At 31.2% G+C, this 19,274-nt stretch overlaps 1 protein-coding gene and 1 long non-coding RNA gene across 3 annotated transcripts; both read left to right on the forward strand.

Moving 5' to 3' along the window:
• Positions 1-10,452: 10,452 nt before the first annotated feature.
• Positions 10,453-11,384, forward strand: LOC118438701. The gene is made up of 5 exons (XR_004837001.1): positions 10,453-10,565; positions 10,629-10,764; positions 10,854-10,958; positions 11,026-11,182; positions 11,253-11,384. It is a non-coding gene; the product is annotated as an uncharacterized LOC118438701 (long non-coding RNA).
• Positions 11,385-12,972: 1,588 nt separating this feature from the next.
• Positions 12,973-13,678, forward strand: LOC118438700. 2 transcript variants are annotated; one of them, XM_035859287.1, is made up of 4 exons: positions 12,973-13,079; positions 13,171-13,260; positions 13,339-13,433; positions 13,540-13,678. In XM_035859287.1, the coding sequence occupies exons 1-4, from the start codon at positions 13,026-13,028 to the stop codon at positions 13,553-13,555; spliced, it is 255 nt and encodes an 84-aa protein (XP_035715180.1). In that variant the 5' UTR covers positions 12,973-13,025; the 3' UTR covers positions 13,556-13,678. The 2 variants fall into 2 exon arrangements, with proteins under 2 accessions (XP_035715180.1, XP_035715179.1); XM_035859286.1 differs by having other exon boundaries at positions 13,171-13,433.
• Positions 13,679-19,274: the final 5,596 nt, after the last annotated feature.

Consider the following 19,274-nt stretch of genomic DNA (forward strand, 5'->3'; position numbering starts at 1 on the left):
AGAGGGAGCGAATTGGTGGGGTGGTGGCGACGAATTTGACATAATTTGACATAATGACCATAATTGATGGAAAAGTTGGAAAATTTGTCGGAGTGGTGATGATGCATGCATACCTGTTCACGTTCATTCATTTGAGTGATTATGATGGTGAGTGAGAGTGAATGCGTTTCATTTTAGGGAATTTTGAAACTTAAAATTCGATTCCACTAATTTCCAGAACTAGATTCATTATATCGGGCATCGTAATAAAGCTCTCAATTCTATAATGAAATTCATATATACGGCATCCAATTTCGAAATTGTCGAAGTTTTAATTTATTGTAGAAGATTTAGACTTCAAATTTAAATTTGTAGAGTTTCTACTCGAATTCGGTCTAAATATTCACCATGAAATTACAAAATTATATCTTTATCTTTCTTCGTGGTAAAATTCAACCCTTCCACAAATTCATATTTTTTATACTGAATCTAATTTTGAAATTTCAGAATTTGTCACTTTTTAGGGAAAAGTACGACTTGAAATTGTCCAAGATCCTAGCCAAAAGTGAAGTTCGTGCAAATTTTCATTTTTAATTAAACATTTTTTTAGATAATTTACCAGCGGACCGGAGAGAGTACAATCTGTAATAAAATAAAATCCACACGTTTTTACTTTTGTATGTCATCTAATTTTAAATTGTGGAATTTTTAATTTTTAGGAAATATTGAGACTTGAACTTGAAATTTGCTGGATTTTCTACTCAAATATGAAGTTCATATTCACTTTAAATTTTATCAATACGATCTTGCTTATTCTTCATTTGTAATTCCAACCTGTCCATGAAATGCATACTTTTATCCAATTTCAAAATAAGAGTTTCTTTACTTTAGTAGTTTGTTTTTGGAAATATTGGGACTTGAAATTGTTCAAAATTTTAAGTTTTGTGAAAATTTGTGGTTTAAACTAAATAATTAGATGGTGTCTACACTTGTCGCGGTTACAATCCACCTTGAAAATTTACTATTTTACGTTTGCATGTAATCTAATTTCGAAATTGAAGAATTTTAAACTTTTAAGGGAATATTGGGCCTTGAAACTGATAAACTTTCTACTCAAATGTGAATTCGTGTAAATATTCGTTGCGAATTTCTAAAGTTTGCTCTTGTTCCATGAAAGCCCTTGAAAGTTGTAATTTCCAAAGTTCAGAATTTTAAATTTTTTTAGGTAAATATAGACTTGAAATTGGTCGAGTTTCTAGCCAAATAAGAATTTTGTGTAAATTTGATTGCATTTCGCGCATAAAATTTGACTTTTGCACGTTATCAAATTTAGAAATTCTTTAATTTTTCAATTACAAATCTCTTTTTTTAATTTTAAAATATTTCGTTTTGAGGAAAATTGAGACTTAAATTTGAAATTGATAGAGGTTCTGATCTAATTCGAATTTTGAGGTTCCAGTTGAATTTACACATTACATTCGATCGTTACATATCTAGCGGTTTATGAAGTTTACATTTTGGCACGTTGTCCAATTTCGAAATGCTGAGATTCGAATTTTGTCTCTAGATATCTTCCGAAATTTTAGAATTTTTAATTTTTCTATGGAATATTGAGCCTTGAAAGTTTCAAGGCTCAAAACTGGCAGTTTCAAGTTGAAACTGAAATTGTCAGTTTTTAGTCAAAAGTGAATTTCGCGGAAATACCATTAATTTCCACATTTAGATTTGATTGTTCACTTGTTTTCAAACCGTCCATGAAATTCATATTTTGGAAAATATTGCGATCTGAAATTGTACAAGTTTCTTGTCCAATGTAAATTTTGGGCAAAATTTTCACTTAAAATTGAACATATTTAGATAAGCACGTAGCTGTTGAATGGTTTGTTACAATTCGGTCACAAAATTCATGTATTTCAATGTTTGCACCTTATTTAATTTCGAAATTTCAGAACTCTTCATTTGTAGGGAATTTTGAGAATTGAAATTAAAATTGTTCAAGTTTCGAGTTGAATATGAATTTTGTGTAAATTTCGCTTCGAATTAAATAAACAAATTAGGTATTTAATTTTGTCGTTGTTGACACATTTCCATTTTTGCAAGTGATCTAATTCGAAAATGTAGAAATTTTCTTTCATTTTTCGGAAATATTGAGACTTGAAGTTGCTCAAGATTCTAGCCAAGTTTGAACTTGGTTTATTTTTTTTATTTAAATTTAAAGTTTATTTTAAGTTTAATTTTTGCTGTAAATACAAACACGTTAGGATAAATCATGTTCTACTAATCTTCCCATAAAATTGACACGTTTTTGTTTTTGCACACGTCATTCTACAGGAATTATGTGTAGATATTCACTACTAATTTCCACAAAAAGATTCCAGATTTCCAGATTTATTCTATCGTTCCATACCTGTTCACTTTCATTCATGTGACTGGTTATGATTCTGAATGATAGTGAATGAAAATGCAACTACTATCATTTGAATGAAAATGACTGAAGGATTCCGTAATTTCATATGAATGACTCTGAAAGAGTGGATTTCTATCGTTTTTCACCCTATGCTTAACACATGGGGCGAAGTAAGAAATGAAGTCGGATGAAGTGAAATGAATTGAATTTGAACGAAAATGACTGAATGTGAATGAAAATCTTCAGTCAGAAATCGAGATGACTGACTTTTGAATGACTACAAAATTTTTGAACAGGTATGCTTCAATACTGTGAATTAAATATATTACAGAAATTACAATTCCCCCATAAAATTCACACTTTCTACTTTTGCACGATATCAAATTTCCAAAGTTTAGAACTTTTCTCTTTTGAGGAATACTAAAATTTCGAATAGTTGAAGGTTGTAACCAAATGTGAATTTTGTGCAAAGTTTAATAATTAATATACACAATCAGGTAGATTATACTCGTCTGCACAAAATTCATAGTAATAAAGGCCAACTATAAAATTCATGTCATTAGATTTCAACTTAAATTCGAAATTTAAAACTTTTTCACTTTTTAGGGAAAAGTTAGAGTTAAAATTGTTCAAGTTCCTAGCCAAACGTAAATGTGGTTGAAATATTTATTATATTTTACTCATTTAGATTTCACTACACCTTGCCAAATGGGAATTTCCGTCAAATTTTCGTTTTAAATTGAACATGTTTAGATGTTTGGCTGGACCGGCGAGATTACAATTTGTCTGTAAAATCCACACGTTTTTAATTTGGTGCATTATCCAATTTCGAAATTTCAGAATTTTTAATTTTTCACTAATATTGAGACTTTAACTTGAAATTTTCTAGTGTTTCGATGAAGTTTTTTACGTTATCTAATTTCGGCCAGATTACAATAGGCAAATTTTTTCAAATTTGCCTAATTTAGAAATTGTAGAATTTTTTTAATTTTTCGGGAATATTGAAATTGTTCAAGTTCCTTATCAAATATGAATTTTGTGAAAATTTTAACTCCAAACTAAGCACATTTAGATACTTACCTGTGAGATTATAATTCGCCCATAAAATTGCTAAGTTTTGAATTTTACACGTTATCTAATTCCAAAATTGTAGAGTTTTTAGGGAATATTGAGAAAATTCAGAATCGCCCGTCCTTGAAATTCATATTTTCATACATTATCCATTATTTCGAAATTGCAGAACTTTTCATTTTTAGGAAAAATTGAGACTGAAATTGTTAAAGTTCTTAGCCAAACATGATTTTTCTGATAATCTTCTCTCTCTAAATTAAAACACGTTCAGATTTGTATTCACGATCACGAAATTTTGGAACTTTTATTTCTACGAAATTATATAATTTAGGAAATATCGAAATTGGTCAACTTTCTGATATGAATTTTGTCTACATTTTCACTTCAAATTAAATACATTCAAATTCTTTGCTAGTCCAGTGCTTAGAATTCTAGGAACGAAATTACAAGTTCTTCTTCAAATTCACACTTTCTACTTAAGTTCGAAATTGTAGAATTTTTCGCATTTTAGGAAATATAAGACTTACAATTGCAGAACTTCAACAATCGAAGTTTCTAGCCAAATTCTCACTTTAAACTAAACGTATTTAGCTCTTTTGCCCCACAACCTGCGAGACTACAATATGCCTATCACATTTACACGTTTTTAATTTTGGTAATTATTTAATTTCGAAATTGTACAAGTTTTTACTATTTAGGGAATATTGATTTTAAGTTTCTGCTCGATAATTAATTTCAATAATGTAAACAAGTTTCCAAATATGGTAAACCTAAATTTAATACGAAATTTAAATAACACAATTTGCATACTTGCGAATAAGATATTTCAGAACAATTAATTTTTTCTTGTGATGAGATTCAGATTTACAATTTCATTCTAAGCAAACTAAGGAAACAATGAGAATTTAGAATGAGTGTGATGAGGCAAATTGAGACGTTCTTCCCTAATTTATTTATCTGTCATCTCACTCACTCCCGATTTTGAGTAAACCAATGTCGTTCGACCACAAATTTAATTAGGATGAAATTTGCGAAAGACACGATCTCCAAATGGGCACGTTTGGCAGAGATTTTTGCATCCCAAGAGGAAAAAACGCGCAGTAAATTTGGACGTGTAAAGTTTGCCTACTTTAGGACACGTTTCCTCCTCTTGGGATGCAAATATCTCGGCCAAACGTGCCCATTTGGAGATCGTGTCTTTCGCAAATTTCATCCTAATTAAAACTTGCGATCGAACGACAACAGTTTGCTCAAAATCTGTGAGCATACGCTGGAAGACCTCCAATGTTAAATGTAATTGAATCACGCTCTGACTCCATGAAAGTCCTTGAACGTTGTATTTTTGTACGGTATCAATTTCGAAATTGTAAGCTTTTTCGATTTTTTTTAACCCTTTAACGTGTATGATTAACGACAAGAAAAGGCATTAAATCGGGGACGCTAAAAGTATGTTGTGGTCATGGCGCGGGAGGAGAAATTCAGGAGTTTTTAATAAAACTCGAAAAACTGAAAAATCCAAAATTTAACATTGCGTTGTATAGGGAAATATCCAAATTTTCGGGAAGAAAATCTTCAAATATAGTATTGTGTTGGCATAGGAGAAATACCTCAAAATTGCAACAAATTTTAGGTCGCGGAGAGAAAATGGTGAAAATCAATGACCTCCTAGAAACGACAATTGTCGTCCTTCCGCGCCATGACCACGAGTTTTCAGGACGACTTTTGTCGTACTCCCGAATTAAACCATTTCTTATAAAACGACAATTGTCGTCGTTACAGTTTAAAGGGTTAATATTGAGACTTGTTCAGGTTCCTAGCCAACTATGAATTTTGTGTAAATATCGTCTCGAATCAATCTAATTTAGGTGTACCGCTGTCTTTTGGTTGCTGAAATTACAATCCGCGAATAAAATTTTCAAGTTTTAATTTCTGCACGTTTTCTAATCTACAAATTTTTGAATTTTTCAATTAAAAAAATATATTCACAGTTTCACACAGATTGCGGAATTTTTAATTCTGTTGAAAAGTGAGCCTTAAATTTGAAATTGATATATGTAGGTTCTGGTCATATCCGATCAAGTCGTTTATGAAATTCACATTTCGGTATTGTTGAGATTTACATTTTTATAAATAATTCCGAAATTTTAGAATTTTATACATTTTTTATGAAATATTCAGCCTTGAAATTGAAATTGTAGGAGTTTTTTATTGGAATATGAATTTGAATTTCATCAATATTCGTAATCATTTAGAATTGATTGATCACTTCCTATATATAAAGCTTTCAAGCCATCCATGAAGATCATATTTTTATCTAATTCGAAATTTTCGAGTCTCTTATTTTTTGGGAATATTGAAACTTAAAACTTTTATAGAGCATCAAATTTCGAAATTTTACAAGTTATCTTTTTATGGAATATTGAGACTTGAAATTCCTCACGTCACGTTCCGTTCCGAGTCAAATCTGAATTTTGTCGTTTTCAGCAGAAATTAAACACGTTGAGTTCTCACTCCTCATAAAATTCACACGTTTTTATTTTTGTACATTGCATAATTTCAAACTTTGTGGAATTTTTCGTTTTTAAGAATATTGAAACTAAATATTGTTCAAGTTCCTAGCCAAATATGAATTTTGTACGAATTTTAACATCCGTTGTTACACATTTTAGATCAGCCTCGTTTTGCTCAGAAGTCCATTAATAAATCTATTAATTAATTATTAATTTGTACTTTACCCAATTTCGAACTTGTAGGGGTTTTCCTTAAAAAAAATATTTTTCGAAATTGCAGAATTTTGAATTTTTTTCGGGAATATTGAAACTTGAAATTTCTAATCGAATGTGAATTTCGTATAAATATTCACTACTAATTTCCACATTCAGATCCTGGTTTATTATTCGTAGTAAAAGTAAAACTCAATCCGTCCATTAAATTCATATTTTGACACTTTATCCAATTTTGAAATTATATAACTTTTTCATTTTTGGGGAACATTGAAATTGTTTAGGTTCCTAGCCAAATCTGAATTTTGTTAAGTATTAACTAAAATTTAAACACATTCAGATTTGTGTTCCTCCTGTGAGAATACATATTTAATATTCCCAGGTTTTTATTTTTCCAAATTGTCCAATTTCAAATTTGTAGAATTATTAATTTTTTAGGGAATATTGAAATTGTTAAAGTTTCTTCACTTTTTCATCTTATCAAATTTCAAAATTGTATAATTTTTCATTTTTATGGAATATTGCGACTTTGTGACTTGAAAAAGTTCCTAACGGAAGGTCAATTTGGGAAAATTTTCACTTCATTGCTACACAATTTAGATTGGTACATTTTATTCAGAAGTCGATAAAAAAATCCACCTGTGTTATCCAATTTCGATATTATAGAGTTTTCATAAAATAAATATTTTTCGAAATTGCAGAATTTTTAATTTTTTTGAGAATACTCCATAAAATACATAATTTTCACCTGATATTAAACACAGTAAGATCACCAATTTGTTGTTCTTTCGGATGAGATTACAATCCTCCCATAAAATCCACACGTTTTTATTTTTCCACGTTATCTAATTTCAAAATTTTAGAATTTTTAATTTTAGGGAATATTGAAACTTAAAATTGTGCAAGTTCTTAACCCAATGCGGATTTTTTTTAGCAAATTTCACTAAAAATTAAACACATTTAGATGTAATTTTTGACGAAAACGATGAAATTGCAATAAAAAAATAAATAACAAATTGACACGTTTTTCTTTTGCATGTAGCCTACTCAAGTCTACTATTGGTTCTGCTGAGAGAGTTGGAATCCATCGCCGATTTACATTAGCCGAATGAGCCGAATCGCATAAGGTTATCTAATTATTTAATACGAATTATTGAATACGAATTTTAAAAAAATTCGTATTAAATAATTAGATAACCTTATGCGATTCGGCTCATTCGGCTAATGTAAATCGGCGATGGATTCCAACTCTCTCAGCAGAACCAATAGTAGTTTCGAAATTTTGGAGCTTTTCATTTTTAGGGAATATTGAGCTTGAAATTGATACTGATAGAGTTTCTACTCGAATATCAATTTGGTGTAAATATTCGTTACGAATTTCTAAGTTTAGATTGCATCAGATAAAGATCTTGGTTCATGAAAACCCGTGAAAGTTGTATTTTAAAACGTGATCCAATTTCGAAATTACATAGTGTTTCTTATGTTTTTGGGGAATATTGAAATTTGTTCAAGTTTCTAATCAAATATAAATTTTGCGTAAATTTTTACTTCAAATTCAGCACATTAGATATCTCAATGGGTGTAATTGTGGGAATATAATTCGCTAATAAAATTGACAAGTTTTTAATTTTACACATTCTAATTCCGAAATTGTAGAATTTTTAGGGAATATTGAGACTTGAAATTATCCAACTTTCTAGACCAATGTTTATTATGTGTTAATTTTCACTCCAAATTAAACATATTTATTCCTTAGATCTGCATCTCCTCGTCGAATAGATTACAAATAGACACGTTTTTAATTTCCAAATTTCGAAATTGTGGAACTTTTCATTTTTAGGAAAATTATGCAAGACGTGAAATGTAAATTTTTTGTAATTCTAACTACTATTTTACACATTGTGATCTTCATCTTTCTTCGTGGTTAAACCCAAATAAAGTTATATTTCCAATTTCGAAATTTTATTTTATGGTTTTATGTGGGAATATTGAGACTTTAAAGTGTTCAAGTCCCTCAGCCTTTTATGTAAATTTGTACTTTTATTAAACGCATGAAGATTGTAAAATTTTCTCTTACAAATTTTTGCACTTTTTATATTCTTTATACTACCATCTTTTCTTTTTTTAGTATTCTTTTTTCTTATTATCATATTTTTATACTTTACCAAATTTTGAAACTGAGGAAGTTCTAATAATTTTTTGGAAATATTGAGACTTATCAAGTTCCTAATTCAAATATGAGTTTTGTGTACATTTTAAATCACTTTAAATTAAACATGTTTAAATACGTATCTACCTGTCTCGCTCTTGAGATTACAATCTGACTACAAAATTCACACATTTTTATTTTTCCTCCTGGTCCAACCTCAAAATTTTAGAATTTTTAATTTTTTTACGGAATATTGGGAAAACTGGAAATTTTTCAAGTTTATAGTCGATTAGGAATTTTGTGGAAGTTTTGACATGAAATTAAACAGAGTTAGATCAGTTAGATATAAAAAAGGATATAAGAGGACGAGATTACAACGCGTAGAATTCACACGTTTTTATTAATTAGCATTAATCTCACTATCCAATTTCGAAATTGTAAAATTTTTAATTTTTAGGGAATATTGAGATTTGAAAGTGCTCAGTTTCAACATGAATTTTGTATAAATTTCCATTTCAAATTAAGAACATTTAGAGTTTAGACACGTATTAACTGCATTTAGGGTTGAGGTCCATTAAATTCACATTTTTATTAATTTAAACGTTATCTAATTTTGAAATTGTAGAATTTTTTAATGTTTAGGGAATGCTGAGACTTGACATTGTTCAAATGTTTACTTTTGAACGTCATCTAATTTCGAAATTGTAAAACTATTCATTTTTAGGAAAATTGTGTTTGAAATTGAAATTTTTAAGTTTCTAACAAAATGTGAATTTTGTAAAGTTTCTTTCAACATGAAATTTATATTTCAATTCTATCCAGTTTCGAAATTGTAAGTTTTTTCGAATCTTGATACTTAAAAGTGTTCAAGTTCCTAGCCGAATATGAATTTTGTGTAAATGTGCACTTTCAATTAATTAATTAGATGGTACCTCTAGCTGCAAAGGTTCAATCAATCCATCCTGAAAATTTACGATTTTACTTTTGCATGTAATATAATTTCCAAATTGTAGATTTTTTCATTTTAGAGAATATTGAGACTGTTCAAGTTCCTTTTCTTGTAGGAATTTCGTGCAAATTTTCACTACCAATTTGTACAATTAGTGCATTATTGTGATGAAGTTATCACGTCCATAAAATTCATATTTTTAAACGTTGTCCAACTTCGAAATTGTTGAGCTTTTCATAAAGAAAAATATTTTTTGAAATTGCAGAATTTCTTTTCTGGGAATATTGAGACTTTAAATGAAATTTTTGCCGCTTCTAATCACCCGTAAATTTCGTACACATATTCACTACGGATTTGCACAATCAGATCTTCATCAAGCTAACTCGTCTATGATCATAGTCTTTATCTAATTTCGAAATAGAATTTTTCTACTGTTTTAGGAAATACGAGAAGTTAAGCCCGCAAATTGCGGACGAAGCATACACTTTGAATAATTGTTGATAATATGTGAAGTGCATATACCTACTGATCTGCGGGGCTTTTCTTTTACACCCCGCCTGCAATGCTTGCAGCTACGTCATAGTCCTATGCAGACATGACATGTTGTGTTTTCATCCGAACGTTTTTGGGTCTTAAAATCGATCCAAAATTATTTGCATATATTATCATGAATTTTACTGTGCAAATTCTTGGTAATTGTAAAAAACTGCGTTCTACCGTGATGGATGCTGCATAATGATCTGTCTGCTGTCCTGGGTGTAAAAGAAAAGCCCCGCAGATCAGTAGGTAGGAAGGATGTATATATGTACGCGGCATACCCACTTAAGGAAGTCAAAAACACTAAAATAACCTGCTTTAACCCGTTAAAACCATCATCGAAAATTCAAGTTTTTTTAATTTAAAAATTTCCTGCAGAATATATATTTTGGTCCGGGATAGTTGCACAATGGTGGAAAAACCTTTTAAATTGCAACAAACTTGGGTTTTTGGCAAAGTTTTGAAGATTTTCGTGGTTTTCACCGGTGAAGAAGCGCAGTCTCATATTTCACCACAGATATTGATGCAAATGATGGTTGCATTTGGATTTGTCCAGCATCGACGCCACCTAAGCATATTTAGCCGAACTACTGACTACGAATTTCAACTACCACATGTTTTTCTCTCCCCTCTCACAGTTTGCTCATCTTGTGACGCTTCCTAACGTATTTTAAAAATAAATTTATTTCTGAGTTTGTTAATTTTCAACGTCACGTGGACCACCCCCATCCTGTTGCATCGAATTCTAAGGTAAAGGTCTTTGTGTTACTTGCAAATTAATATTAGCTAATGATGATATTTTTTTATTTTAAGAATGAATTTAGGCGAAAAAATCTTGCCAGATTTGCCTTGCATCTCCCAATTTTACACGGACGTCACGACAGATACTGTTCATGGTGTGGTGAAGTAATTGCTGGCCAAAACGCCGAGAGAACAATTGGAAAAACAGGTATTTTTGAACGAATAAATTTACTAATAATACTAATACAGCATAATACTAATAATATTATCGCTAACATTTCCTGTTCTTATGTTCAGGGACCTGTCCAAACACTGCATGCGGCCATCTCGTGCCACTAAGGGCAGGATTTAATCCTGAATCAGAATGGGGTAGATGTCCGTGTTGGGACGTTTTTGTTCATAGTTAGTGGCAATAATTTTATCAGGCAATTTGATACAGCAAACATAATTCTTTCATTTCGAATTTTAGAAGCCCACTTTTTTTGTTGTCTCTGCCAGTGGAGAAATGAAGAAGCGTTTGAGGAAATTCGAAGAGCTACGGAGAGAGAATTGAAAGGGAAGCTGGAAAAAGAAACGGAGGAGGTCAAAAGACTTAGAGGATGTTGAGGGAAATTCAGGGTCATCAGGTGAGCTTTGATTTAAAAATATATTGAAAGTCAAAATAATTTGAGGAATAAATTTATTTGAAATTGCTAGGTAGCATCTCAATCTAGTAATCAAGCTCCTTCAGGTGTAGAGCAGCCAGTCGGCAATGCTGCCGTTGGATTTGGGGATAATATTGAAGCCCAGAGCGGTCAAGGTCAAGGACATCAGGCTGAGTAACAGACGACTCGGGAAGCTAAAAGTCAAGCTCATGATGACGTGGTTGACGCAGATTGACCCATTTTTGTTAATAAATGCATAACATTAGGCTACTCTTATTTTAATGAAATAAATTTATTTATGAAATGACATTACAAAAATTAATCAACTTGGAGCTCTTTGTTTGCGTTATTAAAAAACTATTAATTTATTTTTGGCTCTAAAATAGTGGAAGTTGGCTGAACAGTGCAGACCAACTGAAGGCAAATACTGCTCAAATTCCGCACCATCATCAATCTCACATGACCCCCAATTGGGTAAATTTGAGTTTCATACGAGCCATAGAAATCTCTTTGTGGGAGTCAAAAACGCAGATACACACACACACACATCAAGTGGGTACTCTTGGTATGATTTGGAGTTGAAATTAAATACTCAAGTCAACCTTGTTATGTTACTAATACATTATTCGAATTCAAAATTGTAGAGTTTTTCATTTGTTGGGGAAATATCTAAGTGCCAAGCCAAATGTGAATTTTGTGGAAACTTCCACTTAAAATTCAACACATTTAGAAGGGCGAATTACATTTCTGAGTAATAAATTGTAACCTTTTCAAGTTTCTAGTCCAATAGCAATTTTGTGTAAATTTTCACCTCAAAGTAAACACATCTACGTTTTTAATTTTTTCATTATTCAATTTAGAATTTGTCATAAAAAAGTTATGAAATTGCGGAATTTTTAATTTTTTCATTATTCAATTTAGAATTTGTCATAAAAAAGTTATGAAATTGCGGAATTTTTAATTTTTTAAAAAGAAATATTGAGCGTTGAAATTAAAATTTTCGAGAGTTTCTACTTGAATGTCAATTTCGTGTGAATTTAGTCAATTATATTACTCATTCTTTATTTTTGTAATTCCAACCCAAAGTTCCAACCAAAGTTTACACAATTTCCTTGTTCTTCACTCAAAATCGTTCAAGTTGCTAGCCAAATGAGGAATTTGCGTAAATCTTCATTTCATAAACAGATTTCCAGATTTTCGCTGCAAATCCTGGAAGACTACAATTCGCCTATAAACTTCACTCCTTTCAATTATTCCGAAACTAGAATTTTTGGGAAACTAAACGCATTCCGGTCCTTTGCTCGTTCACTATACCTGTTGACTTTCATTCATTCATTTGACTGATTATGATAGAGAATGATGGTGCATGAAAATGAATTTCCTGTGATTTGAATGAAAATGAGTGAAAGATTCCGTCATTTCAGATGAATGACTATGAATGAAAGGATTTCTCACTCATTTCATTTTTCACCCTATGCTTATTACATGGGGCGAAGTAAGAAATGAAGTCGGATGAAGAATTGAAATGAATTTGGAAGAAAATGACTGAATGTGGATGAAAATTTTTAGTCAGAAATGGGGATGACTGACTTTTGAATGAATACTAAATTTGAACTAAATTGAACAAGTATGTATGATTCAGTACTGAGAATTATAGTACAACAATTACAATTCTCCCATAAAATTCACACTTATTCTACTTTTGCACGTTATCCAATTTCGAAGGTGCAGGATTTTTCTCGTTTCAGGAATTTTGAGACTTCCAGTACACTCTTAGCAACTTGGTAAAGAATTCCTAATAAGCGTCTTTACCGAGCTCTTGGTAATGACGCGTCCTACAAAAATTATACCGGATTATTACCGTATCAATACCAACCGGGTAACTGGCCTTCCACCACAATATTTTAAGTTATCTTTATAATTTTGGTAATAAATTCCTACGAGCTGGTAATTATATCCTTCAAATTTAGATAACATTCTTTACCATAATTTTAATCAAGTGCACTACAAGTTGTGGTGCTGACGAGATCTACATTTTGGTGTGGTTTATTACCATAGTGGTAAGAATTTTAATACATTTGGTATGGATTGTGAGACGCTACACAGTGGCGCATTTTTCAGTTTTAGTTTCTGCTCAGCTCAACTCAAGTCAAAATGGCGAAATTAATCCTATTCTGCCCGTGGAAGAAAGTGATAAAAACTTCTGGAAATTATATAGAATTTTTGGAAACAGGTAAGTATCAAATTATCATATGTAGGTGCCTTGAAGATGGTGATCGAGCACGACCACCATCTTAATAGGAACGAGTAAATAATAATGTTATGTTTATTTTTTTCAGTGAAGCAAAAATTTGAGTTGGAAATCAGAACAGAGATTTTTCTGCAAGACGTCAACCGGTGTGGGCTCATCCAAAATCGACTGGAGATTCATCGGAATTTGAAGGGGGGACAGACGAGTGTCAAAAACCATAGTTTGCATTATACTTAAATTTTATACTTATGTAAGTATGTTTTAAAATGGTTTTACAATAAATATAATTGATTGAAAGATTATTGTAAAGAAAATAAATAAATGTATTATTTTCGGTGGAAATCTGCACAAAATTTGGTAATAATGGGGTATACATATAAAAAGCATTAATACCGGTATGAGTAGCACGCCGTGTACAAAGTGGTATGGTTTATTACCAGGCGGTAGACATTTTACTACATATTGTAGTACATCTGTCATACATCACGGTATTGATTTTATCCCTAAAGGTGTTCTTTATTACCACTTCGGGTTCAATCAATTTCTTTACCAGCCGGTGGTTATTATTACCGTTTTTGCAGAGTCATATACGTGTGCATTTTGGTAATGATTTGGTAATGATTTTATTTAGAGTGTACATAATTTCCAAATTTCCGAATTTATAATTGAGATTGGAAATTGGGTGACTTCCTAGCCAAATACGAAGTTTGTGTAAATTTTGACTTTATAGTAAACGTTGAGATGCGATTAAATTTCCACATCCATCCTAAGAATTTACGTTTTTACTGTTATCTAATTCGAAATTGTAGAATTTTAAACTTTTCAGGGAATATTGAGCATTGAAAATGTTCAAGCTCCTAGTCAAATCTGAATTGTGTGGAAATTTTCACATTAAATTACACACATTTGATCACAATTCGCCCAGAAAATTTACGCTTTTTTACTTTGCACCTTATCGAAATTCAAAAGTACATAATTTTGAATTTCTAGGGAATATTGAGACTTAAAATTGTTCAAGATCCTAGCCAAATGTAAATTTGGTGTAAATTTTAACTATATTTTACAGATTTGGATGATACCACCGTGCTTTCTCTCCATGAAATTCTAATGTTTTTATTCTTACACCATACCGAATCTCAAAATTATGTATTTTTTTTATTTTTTCGGGAATATTGAAATTGCTGGAGTTTGTCCTCAAATGCAAATTTCCTGTAAATATTCACTATGGATTTCCACATTCATATCTTCATCATGCTTATTCTAACGCAAGTCCGATTTCGAAATTGTAGAGGTTTTCATCCTTTTCTTTTGGGAACATTGATTAAGCCTTGAAATTGTTCAGTTATTCAACTAAAAACGTGAATTTTGTGGAAATTTTCACTTAAAATTCAAGACATTTAGATGGCTAGTTGAGATTACAATCTGCCCATAAAATTCATAGGGTTTACTTTTGCACGGCATCTAGTTTCGAAATTTCAGAATTTCTCCCCTTCGGATGCAAATATCCTTTCCAAACGTGTCCATTGGGAATTTCGTCCAATTAAATACATTTAGATCCATCGTTTCAATAGGTTTATGTATAATCTGCCAAAAGACTTGATGGAGGGTTGTAATTTTTATACATTGTTTAATTTTTGAAATTGCGGAATTTTTCATTTTTAGGGAATATTGAGACTCGTAAAATTTCAACTTTGAAGCCGATTGTGAATTTTAGACAAGTTTCATTTTAAATTACATGATTTAGATAACCTCTTTGCCCGCTTCTAGAGACTACTATTGCACCTTATTTCATTTCGAAATTATGGAAATTTTCATTTTTATGAAATATTGAGACTTGAAATTGAAATTGGCAGAGTTTCTACTCGAATGTAAATTTAGTGCAAATATTCACTGCGAATTTCCACAATTAGATCTTTCTTTTTCTTAGGTGAGGCTATGGTTACTGAAAAAATACCTAAGTAAGCATTCACTCGGGTTCTGAAAAGTGACCACAGCCCATACTTTATCATTTCTCAACCGATTTCGATCAAATAAAAACCCAGAGTCAATTATGATCATGAAGAATCTAATTCTCAGCTGCCATACATGAACTCTTCTTATTTTGTATTTAATCGTTCAAAAACCACTTCCATGACAACATTTTGCCTTATTATACAGAAGTGAAACATTTAACAGAAAATGTGCGTGGATGGAAATGTGACAAATATAGCTATCTTTCATTTAAAATTATAATCATCAAAATCGGTTGAGAAATGAAAAAGTTTTCCCTTTGACGAAAAATTAGCATTTGGGTTCAGGGCCGGCGCTGACGGTAACTGAAGGGGTCAGGTCGCCTAGCAATTGAAGAGCTTTGATTCGAATTTTTAAAGGGTGCAAGTATAAATATCACGTAAAATGTCCTAACCCAGGAAGGACATTTTACATGATATTTTGCAAGGACTAAATGACACGAGGTTGTATAACGTCATTTAGTCTTTGCAGAATTTGGCATTCGTCAGATAATTTTCATAATCAAATCTATTTTGTTAACAAATTTTCAACACCTATTTCAAATATTTGAACCAAACCTTTGTTACTCATTCATCGCGATATTACCAATTAAAAGCTCAAAACAAACAAACCCTAAAAAGGATTGCTTAGGTGAGACTGGAGTATGTGCGATTAAAAGTTTGAAATAACCCCCTCCCTCCTCCCACCCTGGATGGAAAGTGTTGGCAAAATGGGCATCACTGCTCTGGGAATAATTTCATCACGGTTAAATAATTTCGCTCCCAAATATCATGTACTTGGTCTATATTAAATCAATTCTTTCAGTTTACGCATCTACTAGTTTTATCGTTAGAATGACCATTGGCGGCTGTTGATATTTCGTTAATAATGTACTATAATATTATTGAAAAGTTCATTCGGTAAGTAAAATAAGACATAGGTTGGGGTTTATTTCACTTTGAATGCGCAGCCAAGAAACAGATAATCAGCCATTCTTTGCATATGTTTATATAAATTCTATGTTAAGCCTTTCTGTTATATTTGCACTGCAAAACTTTGCACAATCCAAAAATTATTCCCAGGTGGTGATGATCATTTTGCCAACACTTTCCGTCCAGGGTGGGAGGAGGGAGGGGGTTATTTCAAACTTTTAATCGCACATACTCCAGTCTCACCTAAGCAATCCTTTTTAGGGTTTGTTTATTACATCCAACCTATCCTTGAAATTCATATTTTTAAATGTTTCTAAATTGAAGAGTTTCCCATTTCGAAATTGTAGATTTTTTCTTCGTTTTTCTGGGAATATGTGTTTAGACTTGGTACAATATTTTTATAAAATTCAAATCTTTTTTTATTTATTGCTTTGACATCTTATCTAATTTCGAAATTGTAGGTTTCTCGTTTTTAGGCCTTTTAAGATGGCCTTATAGATTTGTCAGGATGTCTGTCTGTCCGTCCGTCTGTCTGTACGCACGATAACTCTCCTTCAACACAAGCTATCGACTTGAAATTTTGTACACTTGATCTTCAGGTCAAAAGTAAGGATGAGTTCGAAGATGGACATGATCGGTCAATTGGTTGGCCGGTGGGGGCCATTTCCACCCAAACGTGTTGCCGTTAACTACCAAGATCCATCTTAAAAGGCCCTGCAAAGTTGCTTGGAGTAAGTTTTTAGGGAATATTAAGACTATTTTAAGCATATTTTAAGTAAATTTGACATGTTTTTGTTTTGCTTCTTACGTCAGAATTGTAGAATTTTTTATTTTTTGGGAATATTGAGACTTCAAACTGTTCAAATTTCTAGCCAAATTTGAATTTCATTTAAATTTATGCTGTAGTTTTAAAACATTTAGATTAATAACAGTTCTATAAATCAAATTATAATCTGCCCAGAAAATTAATTAGAACGTTTCATTTTGGGGAATATTGAAATTGGAAATTCAAATTCCACTATTTCTACAACTATCTAGATTCGTTATTATATCGTTATTATTTCATTATTCATTATAATTTGTGGAGTTTCTACTCGAATACAATGTATTCAATACATACCTGTTCAATTTCGTTCATTTGAGTGATCATGACGGTAAGTGGTAGTGAATGGAAATGAATTTCCTGTCATTTGAGTGAAAATGATTGAAATATTCCGTCATTTTAGATGAATGACTGTAAATGAAAGATGTCTCACTCATTCCATTTTTCAGACCATGTTTAATACATGGGGTAAAGTAAGAAATTACATCGGATGAAGTGAAGTGAATTGAAATGAATTTGAAAGAAAATGACGGAATGTGAATGAAAATTATCAATCAGAAATCGACGATGATGACTGATTTTTGAGTGAAAACTAAATTTTTGAACAGGTATGCTGGAATCGTGTTAATATTCACTATGAATTTAGATGCTCCACGTTCTCCGGTAAAATCCATATTTTTATACTCTATCTAATTTCGAAATTGTAGAATTTTTCATTTTCGGGGAATATTGAAATTTGAAATTGTTCAAGTTCCTAACCAAATGCGAATTCTGTGAAAATTTTCACTTCAATCAAATACGTTTAGATGCACTGATAGTTTCTTGCCACGGATGAAATTGAGGTCACAAAAAATTAAAATATGTATCTGTAAATTGAAGCATTTTTACTTTTGTGCGTAATCTCGTTTCGAAATATCGGAGCTTTTCATTTTTAGGGATTATTTAGCGTGAAACTTCTAGAGTTTCTACTCGAATGTGAATATCGTGTAAATATTCACTACGAATTTACATTAGATAGAATCTGATAAACTTCTTCCTGAAAATCCGTGAAAGTTGAATTTTAAAACTCGTTCCAATTTTGAAATTAGGGAATATTGAGCTTAAAATTGAAATTGCCTACTCGAATGTAAATTTCATGTAATTTCACTACGGATTTTCACAATTTGAGCACCATCGTTCTTCATCATTCGTGGTAAAGTTCATCGCGACCTTGAAGGTTATATTTTTATGAATTGTCCAATTTCGAAATTACAAAACGTTTTTAGGAAATATTCAAACCTGAATTGTTAGAGTTCCTAACCAAATACGAGTTTTATGTTATTGTTCACTTAAAATTAAATACGTTCAGATTTTGCACGTCTTCTTGCTAGACTACAAAATCCCCCCACAAAATTTTCCATTTTTTATGGTTGCGAAATTGTAGCAATTTTTAAAAAATATTTAAATTTGCCCACATTCATATGAATTTTCTCTAAATTTTCACTGCAAATTATACGCATTTAGATTAGTAACTGTTTGTATCATGCCCATAAAATTGACACGTTTCTACTTTAGTCCATTATCCAATTTCGAAATTATGGAATTTTTCATTTTTGGGGAATATTGATGTTCAAGTTCCTCTTCTTGTAAATTTTCATTACCAATTTCTACAATTAGTTCTTCGTGATTTATCACATCCATTAAATTCATGTTGTCATACGTTGTCCAACTTCGAAATTGTTGACTTTTTCATGTAAATTTTTTTTTTTAAATTTCGAAATTTGTTTTTTTCTGGGAATTTTCGTTTCTAATCAAGTGTAAGTTTAACTACGAAATTTCACAATTAGATCATTCGATCATCGTTCTTCGACCGCGTCCATAAAATGCAAATTTTTATTCGTCATACAATTTCCAGGTTGTAGAATTTTTTTATTTTTTTGGGGGTAATATTCAGAGAGACTTGAAAGGCTTTGTGAAAATTTTCACTTAAAATTCACCACATTTAGATTTCGTTCTGCGAACAATCCACGCACAAGATTAACACGTTTCTAATTTTGCCCAGACCTTCTCAAATTTCGAAGTTGTAGAGTTTTTAATTTT

Source organism: Folsomia candida, unplaced genomic scaffold (genome assembly GCF_002217175.1).
Source record: "Folsomia candida strain VU population unplaced genomic scaffold, ASM221717v1 Fcan01_Sc024, whole genome shotgun sequence".
NCBI classification, from domain to species: Eukaryota; Metazoa; Arthropoda; class Collembola; order Entomobryomorpha; family Isotomidae; genus Folsomia; species Folsomia candida.

Bases quoted from the DNA above. Each gene is read 5' to 3' on its own strand.
- LOC118438700 (XM_035859286.1), top strand. From the start codon at position 13,026: ATGACGCGTCCTACAAAAATTATACCGGATTATTACCGTATCAATACC. The intron at 13,080-13,170 runs GTAACTGGCCTT...CTTCAAATTTAG, and splicing joins ACCGTATCAATACCAACCGG to ATAACATTCTTTACCATAAT.